Below are 20299 nucleotides of genomic sequence, written 5' to 3' on the forward strand. Positions count from 1 at the left end.
AATAAGTCTGACAACCAAATATGAATTAACTTTTACTTATATTGGAATAAGTAGACAATTATCTGGATATCGAACAGTCAGTTGGTCATTGTGTATACAGTAAACTATAAAGATACAAGATGCATGAACTTGTTTAAAATAGTGGTACTGTTTTACCCTTTTCATTTTTAGCCTAAGAAAAGGGGGAAAAGTATTTTATGGTTTTAGATTCCCTATAGTAGTCAACTTTCAGTAATTATCAATGAGTTGCCACATAAATGGCACTCTTCAAAAGAAGTATACTGCAATTTATTTAAAAGAATATTATAGCTCATATCTGTTATCACCAACTTAAAATAGTTTAGACCAGATTGTAGGAAGTTTTCTTTATGACAGCATTCATGTAGAAAAAAAAAACAGAAGAGTTCTTTTCTACATAAATTTCTTTCATTTGCTGATAGCTTACTTTATATTTTCATAAATCACAAGGTATAATTTTCATCTCTTAAAAATTACTAAATGACAATAATATCCCACAGAAAAGGTGAAGAGATAACTTGATCTTCATATTATTTTTTTTTTTAATCTACAACTCCTCTTCGCTTATAAGCAGAAAATTTGTTTTCCATATAATATTAATATCATATTATACACAGCATTTTTATAAATTAATCAGAAGATAGCTGTATGCAAGTGGCACTGAAAATGGAAATGACATTGGAGTTAGCATATGAAACAGGCTACAATAGCATGCAAGCAACCTTCTACTTCTTACAACCCACCCCCTTTTGTAAGAAGTAGAAAATCTGTGTTCAATGACCACTTTCTAATCATGACAAAGTTAGTCCCATAACATCATTTGAAATTATATTCTGTATTGTTAATTTATTAGAGAATGTTAGGATACCAGTCTTGAAAGACATCCCTCTACAAAAATATCCTCCGAGATCCCTCCCAATCATCTGGTGGGTTACAAGCTAGTGATTGAAATATAGTAATTAAATTAAACAAAAATTATTAAAAAATAACAAAACAGTCATTAGCCAACCCACGGAGTGTCTTGGAGACTATCCGTGGGTTGGCTAATGACTGTTTTGTTATTTTTTAATAATTTTTGTTTAATTTAATTACTATATTTCAATCACTAGCTTGTAACCCACCAGATGATTGGGAGGGATCTCGGAGGATATTTTTGTAGAGGGATGTCTTTCAAGACTGGTATCCTAACATTCTCTAATAAATTAACAATACAGAATATAATTTCAAATGATGTTATGGGACTAACTTTGTCATGATTAGAAAGTGGTCATTGAACACAGATTTTTTATTTCCAATGGCTCTGCATTAGTCCTTGTACAGGCAATCCCCGTATAACATGGTACTTCTACAACACAGTTTTGCTCTAACACAGTTTGAGAATCGCAGCAATCCTCGCACAGTACTTATATAATATGGTTTTGCTCTAACACGGTTAGAGAATTGTGGGAAATCGTGCATAACATGGTATTTTTGAGCTTTTATGCTGGGAAAACCCTGCTATTATGTTAGATGTAATTTTCAACATTTCCATTCCTTTTTGTGAATCCCTGCTGTTGACTCGCTAGTTGTTGTTATCGCCTTCATGGTATTTTTCTAAAGCACATTTCTGGAGGTCACTACCATAAAACAATAAAAACAATTTGCAGTTTCTGGTTTATTGGTCCTTTCTGTTAGTGTAATCAATTATAAACAGGTAGTAAACTTGATCTTCTTGCATTTGCTATAGTACTGATAGCTGGAATTCTGTGGGTTTCATGTTATTATGGTGAAATGTGTTTCCATTCAATCATAAAAAACATAAATAAATTTTCAGAGACTCATTACTCCATATCTCACTTGTGCGTATCGTGTTTGTTGCAACTTGTGCGCACCCTGTTCTTTGTTATTAATTGCTTATCATTTTACTGTTTTAAATTTTACAACCAAAAGAAAAAAAAAAAAGTCAGTGAAAATCAATTAGTTAGTATATACATATTATAGTACGTATTAATTAAAAGCTAGTACATAAGCGTAAATTCATTTTTATTTTGTTAACTGGAAAATATCCTTCCAAATTTCACATATCATTTAACTTTGTTAATTAGTAAGGTAATAAAGTTAAATTTGTGCTTTATATCTTTAAAGCGGGGGTCCATTAAGTCTACAATTACTTCCAAAATACTTCCACTGTATTTTGTTGGGAGATCCCTGGGTTAGGTTTGTGCTGTTGAACTTGTGCTTGAGACCATAAAAAATTGCAACTTCAAAGCATGCAGATTGTGACAGGGAGCAAAAGGTACAAGAAATCTAGATGCTGCAGAACAGATTGTGCTTAGCAGTGATGAAGAGGAAGAAAAATTAAATGAATGTACATTATCTGACATTAAGTATCACAGTTTGTAAGGTAAGATGTTTGTTCAGTCATTACTATTTAAGTTACTACTATTATAAAAATAAAGTTAAAATATTAAGTTATTACTACTATAAAAATAAAGTTAAAATATATTAAGTTATTACTAGTATAAAAATTAAGTTTCCAATAGTTATAAAAAAAAAGGTATATTTTTGTTAGCTTTTGGAATGTAACCCTCTTTTTGTACTCATTTTTAGTCCCGTATAACATGGTTTCACATTACATGAGATTTTATAGGAACCAAACTTCCATGTTATACGAGGGTTACCAGTAATTACATGTAAAATTCTTGCAGACACTGAGGTCAGTATTGACAAGAATTTTGTATATCTTACTCTCAACTTCACACAGTAAGGGATCTTTATAATTTTTATAATTATTTTGACCCCTCATTATTTTTTATTTGCCAGAGAGAGTATGAGTCTGTTATATCGTTGTCAAAATCAGATTTTTATGCAAAGTGTACACATGATATATCCTATTCCTCCGTGGATCAATGGCAAGAAAAGGAAATGTGAATGATACAAATTTTAGCAAAGTAAATTGGGGGTTATGTGAATATGAAAGATATATCATATCTTTACATCATGTTGGGGCTAAAAACTGCAAAAAAGAAATGATTACTTAGGTTTAAAAATTTTGGAAATGGTTTAATAAATATACATCATTCTGATATGGCATGTAAAGATGACTTCAATTCTTTCCAGACTATTTCAGTATTAGTATTACTACTGGAAAATGATACAAGAAAGCAAGCTTATGAAGTATTGGACAAAAAAAAATCCCACATAACCTGTCCATTCATGCCAATAAATTTGTCTAATTCTTCCAAATTTATTTGAAATACCCACACCCACTTCCAAAACAACAGATGAAAATTTTTTCAACAATCGACAACTCACTGGCTGAAGGCAAATTTGCAGATATCTAACTTGCAACCATCCTTCCTCAATTTGAATTTATATTCTCTCCCATGTGTAGTATGAACAAGAAAAAGAATCCAATTAGCACTGAGCTTGCTCAATCTTAAAAGCCTTAAACAAATGAATCAGATCACCTTGTAGGTGTCCTGTCTCCAGATGCAGCAATTTGCAAAACTAAAGCTTTCTCGGTAAGATCACCCTTTTGTTCCCTTCATCAATCTCACTACCCTTCTCTAAACCCATTCCAGCAGATCTGCATCCTTCCTAAAGTGAAGCTACTTATCTGTATGCAGTACTCAAGATATGACTAACAATTGCCTTATACAACAAGATAATCACCTCCTTATGCTTGCTGGCAAAATTCCTATATATCACTGACAAAAGCCCATGAGCTGTCCTGGAAGCCTGGCTACACTGCTCAGACAACTTCATATCTAACTGCATAATTACTATATCTAGGAAATAAACTCATACACCGACCATTGAACAAATTTACTGTAACTAAAATTTTTACAAATAGTATAAAAATATAATATAAAACAAACTAATGATTGTATATTGCGGAATACTAAAAACTATAATAAAAGATCGTTTACAATAAAATAAGCTAAAATATAAAATTAAAAGCGCTAAAAACCTGGAGCTTTCGAGAGCATTAGCTCTCTTCTTCAACAGTAATATGACTTTCTGCAACATCTCCTTAAATAGCAGGTTCACGGTACCTCCACACGTGTTTCTCCACGTGGTTCAATTGGCACATGGTCAGAACCGGAAGCGGAAATGTCTCAGGTACATGGCAAAGAAAATCGTTCATCCGAACTTAATACAAATGTTTCAAAAATAGGATGAATACGCATGCCTCTATCTCTATTCATGGTATTCTTACTGGAGGAACCAATCCGTAAGCCCTCGAGCCATTTACACTCCCAGTATCTGTGTGCACGATCCAAAATAATAGCATCCTCCGGGGAGATTTGATGCTGCTTCTCCCAAAAATTTAAGGAGATGTTGCAGAAAGTCATATTACTGTTGAAGAAGAGAGCTGATGCTCTCGAAAGCTCCAGGTTTTTACTTTCAGGATATTGCATAATTACTCCCAAGTCTTTTATTTTCTGCTAAACTGAGTTCAGTACCACACAATTTGTTAATCTGAGATTACTGCTACTTATATGCAGTACCTTGGACTTGTCAATGTTAAACTTTAACTGCTATTTCTCAGCCTATCTGCCTAATTTTTCAAGATCTTGTTGCAGTAACTTACCTTGATTACTGTTATTACCCACTATACCAACCTTTGTATTATCTGCAGACTTAGACATTAAGCGTAATATACCTTCATCAATATCAGTAATAAATACAGAACACAACAATGGGCCCAGCACCGAACACTGGGGAATTTTCCACTAATAATATTAGTCCATTAATAACAATTCTCTGTCTTCATCCACTCAACCATCCCTTTATCCATAGAAGTAACTTGCCATAAATGTCACACTGCTCCAACTTATAGAGCAGTCTTTTATGTGCTATCAAAAGCTTTCCTGAAATTCAAGTATATGAAATCAAAATTATTTTTATATCATAATTGGATTGGTCAGACAAGATCTTCCCTTAACAAATTCATGCTGTGACTGCGGTATAACTGCATTCTGGCTACATGGTCCTGCATTACTTCTTTACCCAGTAACTCTGTTATTTCCCTGGAACAGAAGTCAACCCAACAGGTCTGTAATTACTCATATCACCTACTGATCCCTCCTTTGTGAACTAGTGAAACATTCACATGTCTCCAGTCTATAGGCACCATTGCTGAATTCAAAGATACTCTCATAATTATGGCTAAGGGCTTGCTTACTTCCTTTGCTGTCTCCATTAATATAAGTGGATAGATCCCATCCATCCCCGACACCTTTTTTATATTTAGCTTCAACAGTTTCTCGTCCACTTTCCTTTCATCAATCACAAAATCATTTAGTTCCATATTAAAGTTTGATAAACTTCTAGCCTCCCCTTCTCTAAAGAATTTCTCATGTGTGAATGTAGATGCAAAATACCTAGTCAGTTTGTCAGCAAACTGAGCAGGATCATCATCAACAGTTAAACCATGGACATCAAGTGAACCAATGGTTCAGCCCCTTCCTTTCACTGTTAATTAAGTAAAGTCTTTACAGTTTTTCTTTGCCAGAGACCTCTCGTAATATGCCTTAGCTGCCTAACCTCTTTTGTGCTTAATTACAGACTAGTTTATATCCACCATAGTCATCTGTACTACTTGATAATACTGTATATATGCATCCCATGCATTTTGATTCTCTGCCACAAATCTCGTCAGTTCATCTAACTTCCATTTAGGTCTTAGACTGAACAGTATTTCTTTGTTGTATGAAAAACCTAGTAGCTTCTGCAATTACTTCCAAGAATGATTCCCAGTTACAATATGCTGTTAGTAACATCATCAGTTGATCCCACTGCATAGAATTAAAAACTGTCTGAGACCACCTAGTTACCTATATGAAAGAAAAAGTCCTTCACAGTATTTCTTTGTCATATGAAAAGCCCTTTACTTGAGTTGGCTGCCTAATCCATGTTTTCTCTTCTTATCTAACAGTCTGATTCCCAATATAATTCGTTCCATTCTTCGCTGTGTTGTTCTCAACTTCTCTTCCATTCTTATGCAGCAAAACTATGAGTGCATTATTCCACTGCTTAGGCATCACACCTTTTCTAATGCATTTTGTGAAGAACCTTGCTAGTTTTTGTGTTATGTCTCTTCCTCCCAATTTTAACAAATCTTCAGTAACTTCATCTTCCCCTGGGGCTTTCTGATTCTTCATTTTCTTCAATGCCTGTTCTACCTCATTAGGAAGAATATCGGATATGTCATATTTACTACAACACTGGTGTGCAAAATTTAAGGACCAGTCAGGTTTTCACCTGTAGCTTCTCATGGGAGTGGCCTGGATATGGGAAAAGCATACCAAAGGAGCCTGGTGAGGTACAGAAATGATGAAGGAAACAACACCGACACAACATCGGAAAAAAAATGGTACAGAGGGACTTTATTCAAAAAGTGCAACATAGCACTGGCTGCCATGATACAGATGCATCACTGCCAAAGATGGAACAAAGGGAAGAAGTGGTCCTCAGTGGGAGATAATACCACCCCCAATGTGGATGCAGGCTTTGGACTGCCTGTCCAAACTTAGAACAATGTTGTTGATAAGTTCATGTGGTAACATTGTCCATTCCTCTGTCAGCACCATCTTCAGCTGGTGAACATTTTCTGGTGGGTGTGGATGTGCTGCTAGGCGTCTCCCATATGTGTTTAATGGGATTTAGATCAGTGGAATGGGCAGGCCAATCCATACGAATGATGTCCTCACTTTCCAAAAGCATATCAAGAGCTGCAATGCAATGGGATGGGATGTGGCATTATCATCCATAAACACAAACTTGGGGCCAATGGCACCTCGGAAGGATTACCTCAGTACAGTGGCATGCAGTGGTTACAGTACTGCCTTCCAGTATCTAGAGTTGTGTATGTCTGTCCAAGATAATGCCTCCCCAGACGAGAACACCTCGACTGCCATATCGATCCCTTTCAGTAATGTTTGCAGGGTGATATTGTGTGCCAACCTCTCGCCAGATTAGCTGACTTCCAGAATCGTTGCTGAGACTGAATCTACTCTCATCAGTAAAGAGTACCTTAAATAAAGATTTTGGTTGTAACCTTTAGAAATAGTGTTGGTCCTTAAGTTTTGAACACCAGTGTATGATAACAAACATTAGCAGAGGCATATAATGCAAGAAAGCAAGCTTGCAGCATCAGCCAAAAAAAAAAAAAAAAAAACCCTTCCAATTTCACCGATATATTCGCTCCAAAAGTTTGTCCACTTCTTCACTGAATTTATCTGATAACATTTGAAAAAAAAATTAAAACCGATTTCCGAAATTTTTTTTCTTTATTTTTTAAGTGTAGTGCTTTGAGAAAAATAACATCCGTGTTTTAACAGTGAAATATAAAACTTTTTGGTTTCATATACAAAATACGTTCTCCTTGGGAATTCCGCTAGAACTAGACTTCTTATTCTTTCTACGTAAAAGTTCAAATGCTGTTTTATATAACACTATTAACAACTTAGGCTAACTTACGGAAGAGGCAATGAAATATCTTAACCAAGAGGCCATATATCTATTCGATTCAGAAAACGAACAAGTATCGCCTTACAAAACAAAACATGCCAAACAAGTCACTCCATGGAAGCAGCCATTTATCAAAAGCGACACCATCAGTATCACCATTATTATTATTTTTTTTTTTTCAGTCATGCTCAATCGAGAACTTTACTACATTCCAGAAACGTAAATTGGAATCATAACTGCGGTTGTTGTTGTAGGATTTTACAAGCATCGGCAACTAAGGACACATTGCTCCGTGTATATTGTATGTAAATTGCGTGTTCTGTGGTCGATTTTCTGTTTGCTGGACGAAAAACCCGAATTTCCGTGAGAAAAAACCATGTGCCCTCGCCTGAGATCGACTAACTCAGCAACGTTGTGAAAAAGGCCCATAAAAATTTCCCACGTCATCGAAAGAACTCGAACGCGGGTTTTTGCCACCCGGTGTATGGAGGACGGTGATTCTATGTGCTGACCACGAGGGCTAACCCTTTTAATAATAAAAAAATAAATAAATTTCAAAATAATAAAGATTATTTTGAAATTTATTTCCTTAAGTGATCCAAGTAGGGCCAAAATTGTTGGGCCCACCTGCGGTAACTGTTCTCAACAATTTAGGCTCTACCTGTATCACTTATATCATGACTATATGATCAATGGCTGAAATGTTTGGGTAACAAAATTAGACAATTTAGATTAATTACATTGTACATGTCACTTTCAGCACGTTTTTGCTTGATTTTTAGGGGAATTTGAGTTTGTGGTAGAGTTTTTGTGCCCTCACCTCAGCATCAGTGCTGAGTTAAACTATTTTCTGTCTAGACACGTCTGTCAGCCTGAGCAAGGCATCTGTCCATGCTACACTTGTAGTTTTACACAGAGCAAAATGTCCTCACTTTCCAAACGTATATCAACAGCTGCAGTGTGATGGGGTGTGGCGTTATCATCCATAAACACGAACTCGGGGCCAATGGCACCTCGGAACAGACGCACGTGGGGAAGGATTACCTCAATACAGTAGCATGCATCAGTTACAGTACCGCCTTCCAGTATATGGAGTTGTGTACGTCCATCCAAGATAACGCCTCGCGAGACGAGAACACCTCTACCGCCATATCGGTCCCTTTCAGTGATATTTGTGGGGTGATACCGTGTGCGAACCTCTCGCCAGATTAGCTGACGTCCAGGATCGCTGCTGAGACTGGATCTACTCTCATCAGTAAGGACTACCTTAAGTAAAGATTTTGTGGTCGTAACCTTTAGAAATAGTGTTGGTCTTTAAGTTTTGCACACCAGTGTACTGCACTTAGGGTAGTTGAAATGAAAAACACCTGTGGTAATTGTGCACTCATATATGAAGTTCTCTGAGCAATGCAGACAGGCTGCCAAGGCTGTCTGCATTGCTCAGAATACCTGTGTATCATTTTGTCAATGATATGCAGGAATTTTGGTTGCAGTGATAAGGAGGTGATTATCCCATGATATAAGGCACTGGTCAGGCCACATCTTGAGTACTGAATACAGATTTGGAGGTCTTATTTTATGAAGGATGTGAAGCTATCGAACGAGTACAGAGAAGGGCAACGAGATCGGTGAGGAGAACAAAGGGGTGCTGGTATCAAGAAAAGTTTCAATTCTGTAAATTGCAGCATCTGGCGACTAGACACCTGCGAGCTGATCTGAGGTCTTTAAGTCTTTGAATGGATTGAACAAGCTCAATGCTGATGGGATACTTCCTCTTGTTGCTCAGACTACAGACATAAGGGGGACATAAATTCAAACCGAGGATGGACGGTTGCAGAATAGACGTGCGGACGTTGCCTTTATGTAAAGAATAGACGTACGGAAGTTGCCTAGCATGTAAAGGCAAACTTCAGCACGTTAATTGCTGAAACAAACTTCCATTTGTTGTTGTGGAAGTTGATAGCTTAAATGAATTCAAGGGAGAAATAGATAAACTATTGGATGGAATGGTTAGTTGAAATGGGAAGTGTTTTTTTTTTTTTTTTTTTTTTTAATGAAATACTTGTGCTTTTGATCTTCACATCTGGTTAAATCACAAAGGCGCCACTTAATGCCTTTCGCCGTGCCTATGATGTGGGGGGAGAGAGAGAGAGAGAGAGAGAGAGAGAGAGAGAGAGAGAGAGAGAGAGAGAGAGAGCCTTCAGATCATATAACGGACTGCTATTTTTGTATGATACTACCTCTTCAGCAGGGAATATCCAAGAAGAAAAAGTGGACCTTAAGCTACCGAATATACCATCTGCTATTCGACCAGTACCACACGGAGAAGAACTTTGCGTTCGTGAACCACCTGAATATGTTTCAGAATCTGATGACGAGTCAGGCGATGGCTGAGATAAATCACCTGAACCCTCCATATCAAGAGATTCTGAGTTTATTTACAATTTACCTCATACAGAGTCACTCAAAATTACCCAAAATGAATTAAAATATCTAATCAGAGATCTTTATTTATCAAATATTAGGCAGAACCGTTAAGCTCAAGACTGCAACAGTGGAATCTCCTTCAAGATAACATTAAAGTGTCTGTATATCCGTGGCGCCAAAAGGATTTACCCTTAATCTAGTTTTTTAAAAGAGAAAATAACTTTTTTGCCTGTGCTGACATCAGTGGTTTAATGGACTCACTTAATATTGACCACAATTTTAAGACTGCAGACTCTCCATAGATACTTCTAAACAGATTTTAAAAGCAGTGCTACTATATAATTGCAATGTTCTACCATCAATTCCAATAGGCCTTGCAGTTCATATAAGAGAATCATAAAATAGCATTAAGCTTCTTATTGAATCCATCAACTGCATGGAGTACCAATGGTAGATTTGCGGTGATTAAAAGTTATTGCCATGTTGTTAGGAATGCAGCAGGTATACACAAAATTTATGTTTTCTTTGCGATGGGACAGCAGAGCACGGTATTCTTATTACAGTCTGCGCGGGTAGTATCGTCACCGTCGATGACGATGGAAAAGGCCCGAGTTCGAATCCCGTCGATGACGCCAGGAACTTCAATGGGCATTTTTCACTCCATGGCTGAGTTAATCGGTCCAGGCGTAGATAGCAAGGTTTCCCCTCCCCCAGAAACTGAGGTTTTTCATCCAACAAAACCGACAAATCGACCATAGAACACACGCAATTAACAGACATAAGACATACAGCACGGCAGATGAATTTAATTATTCGGGGGGGGGGCCTAAAAATATATATATTATTATTTTTTTTTTTTTTTTGGTATTCTTATCACACAAGGCTTTCAAGATAATCACTCACTCCGGAGATAAAAAGTGTTCTTACTGTCCACTAGTTGAGCCAAGAAAAATCCTGTAACCTCCCTACACATAAAATTTGGATTTAATAAACAATTTCATAAGGCCAGGGATTAAGTTGACCAGCTTTCAAATACTTCAAGGAAAAATTTCCAAGGCGTGTTCGTTGGCCCACAGATACGGGAGATTCTCGTTGGTAATGAGAAAGCGTCCTGGGATACTTTCAAACTTACAACAACAAACATTCTGGGAAACAACAAGGCAGATAACTATAAACAGCCTCTGAGAAATCTTCTGTCATCATACCACAAATTGGCTGCAAAATGTCATTAAAAATACATTTCACTCCCATTTGGACTTTTTCCCAGACAACTGATGTCTGGGACATCAGGGACAACATTAAGTGATGAGCATGGTGAAAAATTCCATCACGGCACCTTCTCAGCAATGAAGAAGCGATACGAAGGCAAATGTAACTCTGCAACGCTAGCTTGAATATTTCCGGACTGCAGGGCCGTGCAAAGGTACTTGAGGGCTCAGATGCAAAGAGGGTTAAGGGGTCTAGTTTATTTGTGTTGAGACTTTGATGGCTCCCTCGAATAGCCCCCCCCCCTAAATCGGGTGCCCTGGTGCGGCGCATCCAATGCACCCCAATTGCACAGCCCTGCCGGACTGTGACACAAGATGCCACAGATGTGGGGTACAAACGGCAGGAGAAGAAGAAGAGTAAATTGTGACTCAAGTGATTTTATGTATTTTACTGATCAATGTTATTAATTTTTTTTTTCAATGACTAAAAATTAATCAATTCTTATAATTTTAAACTGCTTTGTAAAGTTTTTATATTGCAGACACTTCAGGTTTTGGACCTTAAGCAGTTGGTAGAATCACCGCCCTCCCCACATCGAATGGAAAAGACCTGGTTTCGAGTTCCGTCGATGACGGGAGGAATTTTTATAGGCCTTTTTCACAACGTGGCTGAATTAGTGGACCTCAAGCTAGGGCTGTATGGTTTTTTTTTCTCCCGGAAACTCGAGTATTTTGCCCAGCAAACAGAAAATCGACCTCAAAACACACTCAATTTACCGACAGTATGCATGGAGCAATACGGCCTTAGTTGCTCCTAAATCCCTTCTACCACAACAGCAACAACAACAGCTTCAGTTTTTGGATAAAAATCATACCCACTATCCAAGTGTCAGGAAGAGGTATAAAAGCAACTGTATATTAATATCTCTTCCAGAAATAAAGCAGATGGTCGAAGTTTTCACCTTCACAACTTCCAATGAGCAGTCATCAGAGGATGCCATTTTAGGCATGCTAGGGTGACTGTTCATTCTGGCAGTGCCATTGCAGAAAAACTGTAACATGGTTGATCAACGGTGACTGATTTAATTACTGAATGGAAACCTATGGTGCTAATATAGAAGGGAAGCGTTTTGACACACTTCAACAATTTATGAAGAGAGAACAGGGCGTTCAGAAGTGTGGTATAGGGTATAAAGTGAATAACACCATACTTTACAGAAGAAATGCAGTGCAAAAACAAACATCATGACATGCGGTGCTCATTTATTTATTTATTTGTATTAAGCGGTTCCTGCCAAAAGTTGGCAATACCACTGTTCGAACTACACAGCGTCGATTGCCTGCTGCATAATTGGTTCTTGGTTTATCGAATTTTGCAAAGATATGTTATGGATTGGGGAACCGCCGTACATGGTTTACCAATCTGATGGCCATGTTTGGGTCTGGCAGGTGCTTGCAGAGCACCTGCCAGATTGTGTGATTTCAACCGTGAAGGTTATTAGAGCTGCTGTCACTATCTAGAGTCGTTTCTCATGATTTGTTGTTGTTATTGTACGGTTTTAGGCGAATAAGCGACTTAGACCTTATTCCACCGTATATATTATGTCTGCAAAAGACGTGTGTTCTGTGGTTGATTTGCTGGTTTGTGGGACGATAAACACACGTTTCTTCAAGAAAAAACATGCTACTCTTGCCTGAGATCGACAAAATCAGCCACATTGTGAAAAAAAGCCCATAAAAATTCTTCTCGTCACTGACAGGATTGAGTAGAAACAAATTAAAGTTGCTAAAACCAGCCGTGAATTGGTTGGTTGGTTTTAAGCACATTAGCAACATAGGACATATTGTGCCGTATATAATAAATCTGTAAACTGCGAATGTTGTGTGATGAACTTGCTGTTTTCTGGATGAAAAACCGGAGTTTCCGTGCGAAAAATCATGCTACCTCGCTGATACTAAATAACTCAACCAGGTTGTAAAAATAACCTAAAAATTCATCGTGTCATCGACGGAATTCGAACTGAGGTCTTTTCCACCCAGTGTGGGGAGGACGATGACTATACAAACCTGCTACCCATTGGACGAAAAAAAAATATCCCAGGTTAGGAAAGATATTTCAATTCTAGAAGCAGTAGTATCAATGCAGGCAAGGGGGAAACGAAGTTTGTTTGTTTCTTTGTTTTTTGTAGGGCTTTAGGTGCATCAGCAGCTAAGGCCGTATTGCACCATATACTGTATAATTAGTCTTTAAATTGCTGTCTGTAAATAAGTAAACATGTCTGTAAATTGCCGTATATAATATGTCTGTAAAATTCGAGTTTCCGGGAGAAAAAGCCAAGATACCCTTACTTGAGACCAACTAATTCAACTATGTTGTGAAAAAGGCCCATAAAAAGGTGATGGTAAATATCACCGTGTTGAAGGACATATTAATCTTCAGAAACAACTGGGGCTCACATCTGGTGAGTATGGGCTTGGCAAACCCAGGGTCCTGAGCTGGATATCATCATTCTTCTCTTTCTTGGAGATGCCTTTCTACTTCTCTCTCTCTCTCTCTCTCTCTCCCTCTCTCTCTCTCTCTTTCTGACACACACGGGGGGGGGGTGACTCGGGAATTTTTTTTTTTTTTTTTGGCTGGTGCAGCATAAGCCTTAGGCTTCCTTGTACCATATGGCTAATAATAATAATAATAATAATAATAATAATAATAACACCACGACAGCATATTGATGACTGTATAGGATTTTATCTCGCCAATTTTGCACTAAAGGAACCGACCGGACAAAAGATACAGAGTGCATAAATTTGGATCACTGACTACATACAATTAGGTTGGTGAGTCCCAAAGGAAATGCGAATGAAAAATTTAGAGGTAACACGGCCTTTAGAAGAAATCTGCCAACAGTCTCGCTAATGTTGCATTAAGAGATTCCAGCAGTGTTCTTTTCAGTCTTTGAGTAAAAAAAATAACAGAAATCCCATGTGAGACATAAAAATGGAGTCTTCTAAAAATAAAAAAGAAATCAAAGAGGAAAGACAACTATTAAGAACAACTATTAAGAACCTGCTGGGTAGACACAGTCCTATAGGCCTGGCAAAGTTAGAAACACAGGACGCAATTTTTTTTCCTTCAGGTTTATCTTGGATGGTAACTTTTTTTGCCATGCCAAAAACCAGACGCCAGTGCCATAATTGCAGATTGGTAGATGCAGTGGTTGAACTGTTCCCCCAGGGGACAGTTGAAAGATGAAGTGAGCCTTTAATTTTTGTAAAGAGGTGATCTGAATGTTTGGAGAAAATAACTTGGGCATCATGAACTGTACCCAAAAATGTACGGAAGATCATTGATAGAGATTTATTCTGTAGTTTTATAATAGGAAGGCGAGAAATTTTAAATGAGCCTTTTAAAACCATCATGACCGTCTTAGTAGATGAGATGGAAAGCTTCTTGATGGTAGAACAATGAAGCAAGTTACTAATAATGAAATTGGAAGAGATGTCAAGAGAAGAGCTTGAGTTTCCATATATCAGGAAGGGAACATTATAGGCTGATTTGGAGGAATTTGGAAAATATTTAAGGAGCTACTCCTCCAGAACAACGTTTGAACCAAGCCTTTTTAGACATCTTCTAGAAACAGTGCTGGTAACTAACCAAAACATGCGATCATCAAAGCAGCTTTTGATGAGATTAAACAAAGATATGAACAATCAGCAAACAAACAGACTGGACCATAACAAGTCAAAGGCGCTAGTAAATATACAAAAACAGCCAGAAGGTATTTAGAAGTACATCAATAAACCCTAGAAAACAATTTAACAAAACCTCTTTAGTTCGAGACTGAAAGTCCTATTGACCATTGAGATGAAATAAATCAGCAAAGAACAGTGATGCCTGAAGCATTAGCCACTCTAGAATCTTGCCTAAATTTAGAAGGAGGGCAATAATTGCAAAAGATTGCTTAGTAGAAGTTGATAAGTTTCAGTAGTGCTTTCTTCTAGATATTAGTGAAATCCTTCTTGTTAAGATATTGAGACGATCTATAGTTTTGAAAAGAAAAGAATATATGCTAAGTTAATGGAAATCTGGCAAACCAGATGAACGGATTACTGGTGCGGTCACCAGACTTTTTATTCCAAATTTTTTCCTAGTATGGAGACTTCTTTTTTGTTAATAGGCCATCGTTCTTTGAATAGTAAATTATATTATTTTGGTTTAAACTCAAACCCTTACTGTGTATGTGATGTTGAAGAACCTTGGTGCCATGTATAATATGATTGTTTGTTGTATGAGAATTACAGAGCTCAATTAAAGAATGTAATTAGTGATTTGAGATATGGAAATGAAAATATCTACTTGTCAGATTATAATAATCTGACAAGATTATTATAATTTTTTTTTCTTTATTTATTATTTTTTTTTTTTTTTTGTTTGCTGGCACTGTGGAAATTAACCTAGTGTGGGATAAAGAGTCAGGGTGAGTTTTGGGTAGGGGGTAGAGAGGTTTTCTTTTTTTTTTTTTTTTCCTAGCCAATCTGGTCTTCGTTTTTTTTTTATTTATTTATTTTATTTTTTTATTATTATTTTGTTTTGTGTTTGCTGGCACTGTGTAAGTAACTAAGTGGGGGATAGTGGACCAGGATGGATGGTGTCTTTTTTTATTTATTTATTATTTTATTATTATTTTTTTCCTCTGCACACAGGAGTAGGCGGCTTTGAATCCTGAATGCCTGTGCGGGAAGGAGAGATTTATTATGTTATTTTATTATTAATATTTAAAATTTTTTAAATATTTATTTATTTTTCTATTTTTATTTTTATTTTTTATTTGTTTTTATTTATTTTATTTGTTTTTATTTATTTTATTTTTATTATTTGTTTTTATTTATTTTATTTATGTATGTGTATATTTTTATATATACATATATATATTTCTTCTTATTATTATTATTTATTTTATTTATTTATTTGTTATTTTTATTTATTATTATTTATTTATTTATTTTATTATTTTTTTTTTTTTTGCCACGTTCATCACGGGCGTCGACCACACTTGGTCGACGCCCCTGATGAACGTGGCATATCGGCATATCTTGTCTTGTAACACAGCAGCACGAGTACCCATGCTCACTGAGAGAAAGAAGAAACTGCACCTTGCACTGGCACATCAGCACAAACACTGGACCACTGATGTGTGGAAATCTGTCTCTTGGTCTGATGAATCCAGGTTCCAACTCTATCATTGTGACAATGTTCTTCGTCCGTTCTCTGTCCAGTTCTCCATCCTCCTATCGCCTTCCAGCTCAACCGCGCTCAATCCATTTGGGTATCTTTTGGACCCACTGAAAAAGGACATTCTGTTACGATCCACCAGATAATGTTCAGGCATTTGAAACACTTTGTGAAGTCCATGCAAAGACGTGTAAGGAAAAGGTGCACATGTAGTATTCAGTAAGTGTTGCTAATTTAAAATCCAGTGCCCCTCAATCCCCAACAGTGCTGGATTTTAAACAGTTTACTGAGTTTTTACATACTTAATTAAATTATTATACATTAATGATGACAGAATATATTAAATTGTGTTAATTTGCATTCTAAATTAAAAATACAAATAATAATCTTCACTATAATTACTTGGAGCTACGAGCAGTCAAAGTTCTTGTCTTTATCACAATTGCCATTTTTTTTTCTTGGTATTTCCTCTGTGATTGTGAAAGGATTGAACAGCACCAGGGTGGCCGAGTGGTTAAGGCGCCAGACTTAAGATCTAGTTCTCATATGAGAGCGTGGGTTCGAACCCCACTCCTGGTAAAATTTTTTTTTTTTTTTTTTTGTTTTTGTTTTTGTTTTTCTGTTGAACGATGACTTCAGTGTTTACTGTCATTTAAAATTTTATTTTACATTATTATGACGTATTGTAAACACTTTGTTTCAGATATCCAACACAACCAAAAATAAACTAGGATAGATAGGTCAATCCTACAGGCCAAGGAGAGGGAAAATGGCGACTGATAATTCGCTCTTTCATGAAAATTTCTCACATGATCATTTCACATTATGGGAAGTAGCTCCATTCTGCATTGAAATTATTCTATTATTCCTTAACTTAAGACATAAAAAAATACTAAAAATGGGACATACCTATAATAATGCAATCATGCACAAAATCTTTCAAAATACAAAACAAAATAATTACCTTGAAAGTATAATTTTACACGTTAATTTTTAGATGTTTATTTTCAAGTTAATGCTTTAATTATGTAGCCTCTATTAGCATCTTCAGAAATACTGCAGTTTGCTGAACTCAGGTGAAGAGAGTACGGTTCTCTGTGATTTATTCCAGGTGTTTCATCCCTCATAGCATGCAAACCTACCCATGAACACACACACTTGTACATTATGCTTGAGATGCCCTCGTGAGTATCACAGTTGGTAGGTTCACCGTCTTCCCCCACACCGGGTGGGAGAGATCTGAGTTAGAGTCCAGTCCATGACGGGAGGAATTTTTATGGGCACTTTTCACAACGTGGCTGAGTTAGTCGGTCTCAGGGGAGGGTATCGTGGTTTTTCTCCCGAAAACTCGGGTTTTTCATCCAGCAATCAAAAAATCGACCACAGAACACTCAATTTAAAGACAATCAAAAACCCTATAACAACAACAACAACAACGTTTTAGAGCCGTTAACAAAATTTGTATTATTATTATTGACAACAATAAAAATATTTTAATTATTTATTGTTTCTGCATAAGAGGGTTTTTTAGCCTGAATTCAACAATTTATTCCATCACATCCATCTAGGGGGAGGGTGCGTTCCCACATACTTCACATATTTATTTGATTTCTAAAGTGTATTTATTAATTAATACCGATTACAATAAAAAATAACTTCAGTTATTATTATTATTTATTTATTTATTATTATTATTTTTTTTAAAGTGAGAAAGGACTTTATAACCACCGTGTATATAAATAATAATTCTTTGAAAGTTTAATTTTTCCACTTGACGAAAGATGGCGCTATAGTTTGAAGTTTTAATTTTGTCAATTTTTAATGGACACGATTACAAACTGCTTTTGGGTTGTTTTTAAGTAAAAATTTGTTATTTTTTTTTAAATCTCTTTTGCCTACTATAGGGGTTCTTGAGGTTGTGTTCCTGAGAGCCACGACACTACCTTTATAACTTTATAAGGCGAATATTTGATAAAATAGGCATCCTGGCATGAAATTAATATTATCTAATATAAATTGATCTACCATCTTACAGAGTTGCACATTATGCAAATTATTCATGCCCATAAAAACACGAGTGCGATCACATCACTTCGTTATTGTCTTCTTGGCTTGTTCAGTGGGATAGCCACATCTCCAGTACTCAGGATGGCAAGTCATCGTCGTTTAGATGGTCTTTGAGATGATGGGTCGTTGGACGATTTCAAGCAGTGCATTCGCAAGCGGATGTGACATGTTCGCTTAATGGGTCACTGTCGTCTCGGCACTATGAAAGAAGTTTCAAGAGACAGGAACCATTACAAGTAAATTACCAGGAATGGAATAGAATTAAATAAAAATAGCACTTTGTTCTACCCGATCCAGGGAAAAATCCTGAGGAACGGCACTGCAAAGAGGTAGAGGGAAGGATTAGATTGATTATGCTCCAAAATTAGTCGACAGTACCAACGGGTGGGGAGGATAACTACTTATCCCACTAACGAGTAGATCTTGGACTTTACAGATCAGAAGCTTTTGTACAAAATACTGTGATCTTGAATTTTCTGTTTTCACAATGTTTTGTACATTTTATTAATCAAATAAGCTCTTAATGATCTTGGACATTAGGAACAGTATTTTGCCAAAACAATATGCAGTTTCTAACCTTAAGTCTGGGCCTGAGTTTCTTTTTTGAGAGGAATTGAAACTCTAGAGCCTCCCCCTGAGTGCCCCCATATTTCATGGTTTCTGCCTGTCAGACGTTGTTTGGAGTGGTGCGTTTGAAGAAATGTATCTTCAGGAACGATGTAATCAACTTATTCAAGGTCACCACTAGATTGTTGTCTAATATCTTGGTCAACGAGATAGTGAGTTAACTATTGTAAAGAACATTTCCAGTTTATGGCCACTGCTAACATCGATAAACCTGAGCCTGTGCTAGCCCAATCCTCTATTGGGCTAGTCGGGTTGTACCAGTCCCTGTATTCGAAGAAGTGTTCAAATTCTTCCGAGAGGTTGGTATTAACTTCAAAAATGATGAGTAACGAAGCAAAGCAAGAGGATAAAGTTCCTTTTGGACATAAACACTTCGAAGAATTGGAGTTATGTTAAAAATTTGCAGTGAAAATTTCTATTTGAAGATAGAAATCAAATTCTTAATTTCTGTTAAAACATGTGGATTGAGAAAAGTTTTCTGAGGAATACATACACTGCGTTGTAAAATTGTATTTACCAAAGTATTTTAAAGTACTACAACAATCGCTCAATTTAAAAGAAAATTATAAATTACCAGGAGTGGGGTTCGAACCCACGCTCTCATATGAGAACCAGATCTTAAGTCTGGCGCCTTAACCACTCGGCCACCCTGGTATTGCATCTACTTTTAGTGATTACTAGAGATATAAAAAAAATTAACAACTCGCACCCCACTCCAGGTAATTTAAAGTTTTTATCATTCAGCGATTACCTCTGGTGATTCTGTTGGAATACTTTAAAATACTTTGGTAAATACAATTTTACAATGCAGTGCATACATTCCTCAGAAAACTTTTCTCCATCCAAATGTTTTTAACATAAATTGAGAATTTGATTTCTATCTTCAAATAGAAATTTTCTCTGCAAATTTTTAACATAACTCTAATTCCATTGTCCAAAAGAAACTTTGTCCTCTTGCTTTGCTTCTTTACTCAGCATTTTTGAAATTAACACCATCCTCTCGAAAGAATTTGAACACCTCTTCGAATACAGCGACTGGTACAACCTATGTAGGTGATATAGCTCCCATGGGTTGCCCTGAAGCCAATGTGTATGTATGGGGGAAAAGGAAACTCTAGTTTGGCGAGAGGATTGGGCTAGCGCAGGCTCAGGTTTATAGATGTCAGCAGTGGTTATAAACTGGAAACCTTATAAAATATCTTGGTCAACGAGATTGTTAACTCACAATCTCGTTGACCCCTTGACAAATTCCTCATCATTGATT

General features: G+C 36.5%; 1 protein-coding gene and 2 non-coding genes across 3 annotated transcripts in view; 1 reads left to right on the forward strand and 2 right to left on the reverse strand.

The window, feature by feature from the left end:
- ArgRS-m (arginyl-tRNA synthetase, mitochondrial) overlaps nucleotides 1–7591 on the reverse strand; it is a 121223-nt gene extending 113632 nt beyond the window's left edge. Inside the window, exon 1 of the mRNA XM_090379473.1 lies at nucleotides 7486–7591. Coding sequence (XP_090235599.1) covers nucleotides 7486–7521 — 36 coding nt within the window. The 5' untranslated portion in view covers nucleotides 7522–7591. The remainder of the gene's footprint in view (nucleotides 1–7485) is intronic.
- A 9246-nt stretch (nucleotides 7592–16837) lies between these two features.
- TRNAL-UAA (transfer RNA leucine (anticodon UAA)) lies at nucleotides 16838–16920 on the forward strand. Its single transcript has one exon. It is a non-coding gene; the product is annotated as a tRNA-Leu (tRNA).
- A 2686-nt stretch (nucleotides 16921–19606) lies between these two features.
- TRNAL-UAA (transfer RNA leucine (anticodon UAA)) lies at nucleotides 19607–19689 on the reverse strand. The gene has a single exon. It is a non-coding gene; the product is annotated as a tRNA-Leu (tRNA).
- Nucleotides 19690–20299: the final 610 nt, after the last annotated feature.

Source organism: Mastigoproctus giganteus, chromosome 8 (assembly GCF_048544385.1).
Source record: "Mastigoproctus giganteus isolate SK-2022 chromosome 8, ASM4854438v1, whole genome shotgun sequence".
In the NCBI taxonomy this organism is placed as follows: domain Eukaryota; kingdom Metazoa; phylum Arthropoda; class Arachnida; order Uropygi; family Thelyphonidae; genus Mastigoproctus; species Mastigoproctus giganteus.